General features: G+C 38.5%; 1 protein-coding gene across 1 annotated transcript; it reads left to right on the top strand.

Moving 5' to 3' along the window:
• The first annotated feature begins 516 nt into the window (after positions 1–516).
• pgpep1l (pyroglutamyl-peptidase I like) lies at positions 517–1,969 on the top strand. The gene is made up of 5 exons (XM_085412143.1): positions 517–860; positions 943–995; positions 1,061–1,177; positions 1,356–1,582; positions 1,654–1,969. The coding sequence occupies exons 1-5, from the start codon at positions 782–784 to the stop codon at positions 1,850–1,852; spliced, it is 675 nt and encodes a 224-aa protein (XP_085268269.1). The 5' UTR covers positions 517–781; the 3' UTR covers positions 1,853–1,969.
• Positions 1,970–6,161: the final 4,192 nt, after the last annotated feature.

Genomic DNA, 6,161 nt, shown 5'->3' with positions numbered 1-6,161 from the left:
ATGTGTGTTACACTTAAAATATATTCCCACTGATGTCGTAAGCGTCTAGTTTGCAGATTTGGTAAATTTGCTTTTTCATTTTGCTTTTTTAATTTTAATTGAATCTTTTTTACCCTAATACTTTTTAATTCAGAAGATTTACTCTTTCAATGAAGTGCTTGCCTTTGTTGTTTACTTGCCATAATAGACCGATAGATTCTTCACCCTGCATGGGAAGTTATTGTGTTACAGCACCAGGGTAAATATTTAAAAATAGAACATCCTACAATAAATAAACACAAGTTAAAGTAAATGTGCCAGAGGCAGAACATAGTGATGGCTTGATTCTGTGAGAGTGCAAGAACTTTAAATATATCCAACAGCGATTTAAGGTTAAGTTGAAGGAACGTAAAAGGTAAACTGAGATTGTGCAAGAAAGTAGTTAATATGGATAAATACAACGTACACACAGTGGCGCAGTGGGTAGCTCTGTTTCCTCACAGCAAGAAGGTCTTGTTCATGTTCTCTCCAGATTCCTCCCATAGTCCAAAGACATGCACTTAGTGGGGTTGGTGACTTTTGGTGATTCTAAATTGCCTGCAAGTGTTATTGAGAGTACAAATGCTAGTCTGTCTCGCTGTTTTAAGTTCAATATGATTTGTGGATGGCATAACTTTCCTGAGACACCTGAATGCATCACCCTCACAGGGGCATCACATTTATCAGAGATGAGCGCCCCCAAGCGGACAGTAAACGAATAGCGAAAGCTAAAGAAAATCTATCTACGTTTTAGTATCCTTGCATGAAATCCCTGAACTGCCGTTACAGGCGCTGCAATCTCGGTTCGGCTATGAATAAAAGCGAAACTGTGGTCGTTACAGGTAAACTGTAAATGTTCATGTCCTCCATAATCGCACCGGACCGACTTTTATTTTGAATTGGCAAATTCGATTTACTTTTAAGGTTTTGGACCTTTTCGACAGTTCTTGACCAACACCAGCTGGGAAGCCGCCAAGGTAATAACGATCAACGCCACCGGCTGACTGAGTCTGAAAATAACTCATTTGAAAAATGATTGCAGGGGTTGAAACTGATCGGACTGGGGGAGAATGTTGACGTCCATGTGAGGGAGTTACCAGTGAGTTACTTGAAAACCCAGAAAGTTATTGGTGAGCTCTGGCACACTCTTAACCCAAAGGTAAAAATAAAGCGAAATGTGACTTGTAGACTGATCACCTTATTAGTTTAAAACTTAATTCTGTCAATAGATTTCCAAAATGTTTATTGTGCTTCTTCCAAATATGAAAAATAAATAATAAAGAAATCCCACCACAAGGTGAATAACTCACTCTTGTGTTTGTGTGCATTTACTTCAGTTTGCTGTACATCTGGGTTTGGCCAGAGGCTCCAGTGTGGTGATTTTGGAGCAAACGGGGAAGAACACTGGCTACAGAGACCGAGATGTCTGCGGCTACTGTCCAGAGACTCGCTGCTGCGTCGAAGGGGGGGCACAGAAGCTGGAGTCAGTCATTAACATGAGGGCAGTCTCAAAGCACTTCAGACAAGCAGGGATGAATGTAGTTTATTCAAGAGATGCTGGCAGGTAGGCAAGTGTTCCAGCACGATCAAGAGTCACTCTTGAATATGAGATAATGGCTGATTTCTTCTTTTTAGGTACCTGTGCGATTTTGCATATTACTGCTCACTGTATCATGGTCAGGGGAGAGCAGCCCTCATCCATATACCCACATCTGGTACCTTGGCCTCAGCTGACAGACTGGTGCCTCTGCTGCAAGCCCTCATTCAGAAGATCCTGGAACAGCTGGAGGAGCATTCAAAAACAGGAGTTCCCCCTTTTGTGTCAATGAGGTAGATCGTGATCCATAGCAGATACCCACTGATTGGTGTGAATGAAAAATTAAATATAGCAGGCATTCGTAGTTCTCATTCATTTATTTATTCAAAATTTCAGCAAAAAAAAAAAAGAGAAAGAAAATACAAGAAATTCTCAGATACATATTCAGAGAAGGTGTTTTAAAAAATACACCATCTCAGCTATAGGTGTGAAAAACTTTGAGGCCTCAGATATAGAGCTTGAAAGAAGACAGTCTAGTGATTTTTCGTTTTGATTATTTCTTTCCCCAATCTAATGAACACACAGATTTTGTGAAAGCATCATAATAAAATAATAGTAGTAGTAGACCAAGGCCCCTCAGAAGGTACAGGAATGCAAATCATTAAAAACAGAGGCGCAGGATGATGATGAACCTCAAACTTATTATTGCAGTTTAAATGCACTGATGCATTCTCCATAAACCTGACATTTGCATGAAGAACATTCTGAAGAATTGAAATGTTGACAGACGACTAAACTGTAGTGTATATTTATGCTGTTTAAGCCTAAGGTAACGCAAAAAAAAAAAGTATCGCGTGAAGCTTTTTCTAACCATGATTACTCTTCACCGTGACTACCCGTAAATCTACGCAACATCCCTGTCCTATACATGTCCACGAGTTCATTGTAAATGTTGTAAGCTTTGACAGGTTCGTGATCTAATGGTAACTAGTTATTCAACAGCTATTCACCTCAGAACAGATCAGTGTCTACTCTCAGAACTGGAAAGTTGACATATACCATAATACAGCAAAAAAACAAAAACAGAAATGCATAGATATGTTAAGTAACTACCTAAGCTGTTTGCTTGTCAGTGGTGATTTTTAAACCGTTGTGATATTAAACAGCAATCAGACAGTTTTATCTATTTTTTTTATTTACCAAGAACTTTAATTGAGCACCCAAATTTCACATTAGAAGTTACCTGGTTGCCTATCTGTGATCCCATTTTCTTTTCTTATTGCTTTTGGGTATTCATATAAATGCAAATTATCTAATGTTCCCAGCCCATCAGCCCTTGCACTGAGTTAACGCTCGCCAAGTAGCCACTGCGAGTTAAAAAGTAGCACTGAGGTTTCTTTTGTTTTTGTTTTTTAATGAGACGCTTTGAGATGTAAAAGCTACTTTGCCACCTTTTCACGCTTGTTCTCTCTCTTTTTTTTCCCTCCTATTTTGTGGTGACAAAATAAGATCTACTGAGGTGACTGAACCAGCAGCATTACTGTAAGTATCAGTTACAACGGGCCAGACAAAAAAAACGGGGGTTGCAGACTTGACTTTTGATAGAGCAAAACAACTCTGAACGGACAGTGAGGGAGTGGCACCGATAACGAGAGTGGAAATGAACGCTGGGGTCAGAATGTCTTGGCATTCAGACTGGGAAGGAAGGGGAAGGGGGATGATGACATTCACATAACCACGAAGAGTTTATAAGGGTAGAAAATGACACTGTTTTACTGCTCTTGTGATTCCAACGTGGAAATCATTGATTTAGGGGTTCCTACAGAAGTTAGAAATACGTAGGAGGCTGCTTTCCCCATATTATGGAAAGTTCACAACTATCTAGTTTTTGTTGTTGTTGTTCTGAAAAAGTGAATGCCATCTGTTTGCTTGGAATAAAGTGAGAGGTGGAGTTGCACCGTATGCTCGCAGCATCACAGGCTGCAGGTCAAATTGTTTTATTGGAGGCGATGAAAAAGTTTCCCTTTTTAAATATTTCCCGTTTTATATCTATCTATATATATATGTATGTATATACATTTTTTATTTTAGACTTTTATATAAAAGCATTTTAGAAGAGGAAAAATTAAAAGTTTTTGTCTTTTGAGGATTTGAGGTTGTGACATTTATGTCTGGAGATGGAATGTGTGGTGTTGAGCCCTGGCCTCCTGTCTTATCACGTACTGCACCTGCCTCGGTTAAAATACAGTGTAGATCGATGTCCTCACATAAATACTCATTTACATTTAACACTGAGAGCAAAACTACACCGTACTAACGGCTGCTGTTCAATTTGAGCAAACGCGCGGGCCTTTTTTTTTCTAAAAGCTTTAACCCGCTGGGCCAGAAATGGCCGGGGTAACTTAACAACACTTCCATTCCATCTCCTGTGTTAGTCCGCTTCGTGAGGTTTATCTAGATCCCTGTGGGGGTTTAAAAAAAAAACGAGAAAGAGTGAGATGTATTTGTTTTCCATACGCATACATATATTTAAAAAGAGTGAGGTAGATATACTTAAAGGGGGGAAAAAAAGAAAAGGTTTTAAGTCCCCCAGTCATGACACCAAAGAAAATGCATACAAAAAAATCCAACTTTATACTGAATCATGGGGCATTTATACAGTGATTTAAACTGATATCACAAAAGGAAAAAAAAAAAGAAGAAGAAATAAATAACATTTCTACAGAAAAAAATAAAATAAAAGAAGGGGAAGGGGAATCACCAGGTAACATGAGCAGAAATCCTTCAAAACACTTTCAGTATTCAGCCATTCGTGACATTGAAATGCGTTCCCTTCCCTGGATTTTAACCCATCCTTTATTTGGTTTTAAGAAGCAGTCGTCGTGAAGATTAAACAATAAGTCTGAAGAAAGGAAATCAGCAGAGGGAACACTGAGCTAGAGGAGGGAGTAGAAGTGAAACGGTTAAAAGATGGTTGGCATATATTAAGGCAAACGAGACAACTTAATTTAGCCCTATCTAATCGGAAAAAAACGAGGCAGGACGTGGATGGGTTAAAATACCAGATCTGGTAAATATCTCGTATACTGGAACTTATCCTGACTTCAGAAGGGGGGTCATGATGATCAGGAGCAGGAAAGGAGGAGGAAATGGTGAAGCAAGTACAGGATGATGTTGTGAGAATGTGTGGAGAAAGCAAAGCCTTAACTTTGACCTGAGATCGAGTCGCACCTAGTGGCCAATGCCAGGCGCAGTGCTAGACAATAAAGTACAAAAAAAGGGATGCAGAAAGTACACGCTCTGCTCACAGACTGAGCCAAGGTGTCCGTTCTAAATAATAATAACATTAATAATAATAATAATAATAATAATAATAATATAGACATCCAGAAATAGAGAAAGAAACATTTCATAAAAAGAAAAGGCAATTAACAAAATGTAGTGTTGCAGAAAACCTTTCGGGGGTCACGTTTTGTGATTTAAATTGGATATTTTCTGAACAGTTTAAGGGTATTAGAAATGGACTGTTATGGAGACCATAAAATACCAAACCTGAAGGATTTCTTTATATATATATTGGATGATATATATATATATATATATATATATATATATATATATATATATATATATATATATATATATATATAATCCAAAAGAGGAAAAGAATAAAATAGCAGCTTTGTTCTGTACAGACATAGAGGCAAACATTTTTTAACCGTAAAAAGGTTTTAAAAAAGTGACAAAAACCAATGAGTGTATAAAAACGATCCTGCAGTCAAAAATACAACTGTAAGACCTTTATATGTGTTTGAAATGTAGATAAACTATTGACTGTTCTAAAAAGAGACCACCTGTGACTTGAAAGCTGTCTCTAGGCTACTAAAATCACCTCATTTTCTGTCTCTTGCGTTGTATTCGGTACAGCAGTGCCGGCGAACCATGTTCACCTCCCACTGTGAAATGCACAATTGAAAATCTCAGAAAAAAAAGGTTAGAAGAAGTCAAAGTGGAGCCAGAGTTGTATTCGTAAAGTATAAAGTTCAGTGATTTGCTCATTTGAAGTGCGACCTTCTGATGCTTTGATGTTTTCAGTCTTTTTTTTTTTCTTTTTTCTTTTTTTAAATAAATTAAACAAAGACAGAGGCTGTGACTCAGAGTTGGCTGTGCTTCAATCACATGCCTTCTTCCCTCAGATGTTTGAAAGATGAAAGTAATGAAGGGCATGTAGGTGGGCAAGCAAACTTTTGATTAGCCAATCAGCACCACGGCTTTTCTCTTTTTCTGAAAATCTGTTTGTAATGCTCTCACATATTTAGTGCTTTATTAGTCTTGCTGACCACTCAGTCACATTTTAAATAGCCATGGACGCAGGCTGTAGCAGACATCCGTGGCCAATTTAGAAACACCAATTGACCTAACATGCACGTCTTTGGACTGTGGGAAGAAGCCAGAGTACCTGGAGAGAACCCACAGAGGCACAGGGAAAACATGTCAACTCCACACAGTGTCTGCAGCCAGCGTTTGAACACAGAACCTTCTACTTTGTGAGGCGACAGCTCTTACCACTATACCACTGTGCCGCCATGTGATTGGTGTGCACACA

Source organism: Rhamphochromis longiceps, linkage group LG7 (assembly GCF_057381845.1).
Source record: "Rhamphochromis longiceps isolate RC_006_pf linkage group LG7, R_longiceps_female_GT1.1, whole genome shotgun sequence".
NCBI lineage: Eukaryota > Metazoa > Chordata > Actinopteri > Cichliformes > Cichlidae > Rhamphochromis > Rhamphochromis longiceps.
Note: the sequence above shows the minus strand (reverse complement) of the source record. Positions and strands in the feature narration are given on the sequence as shown.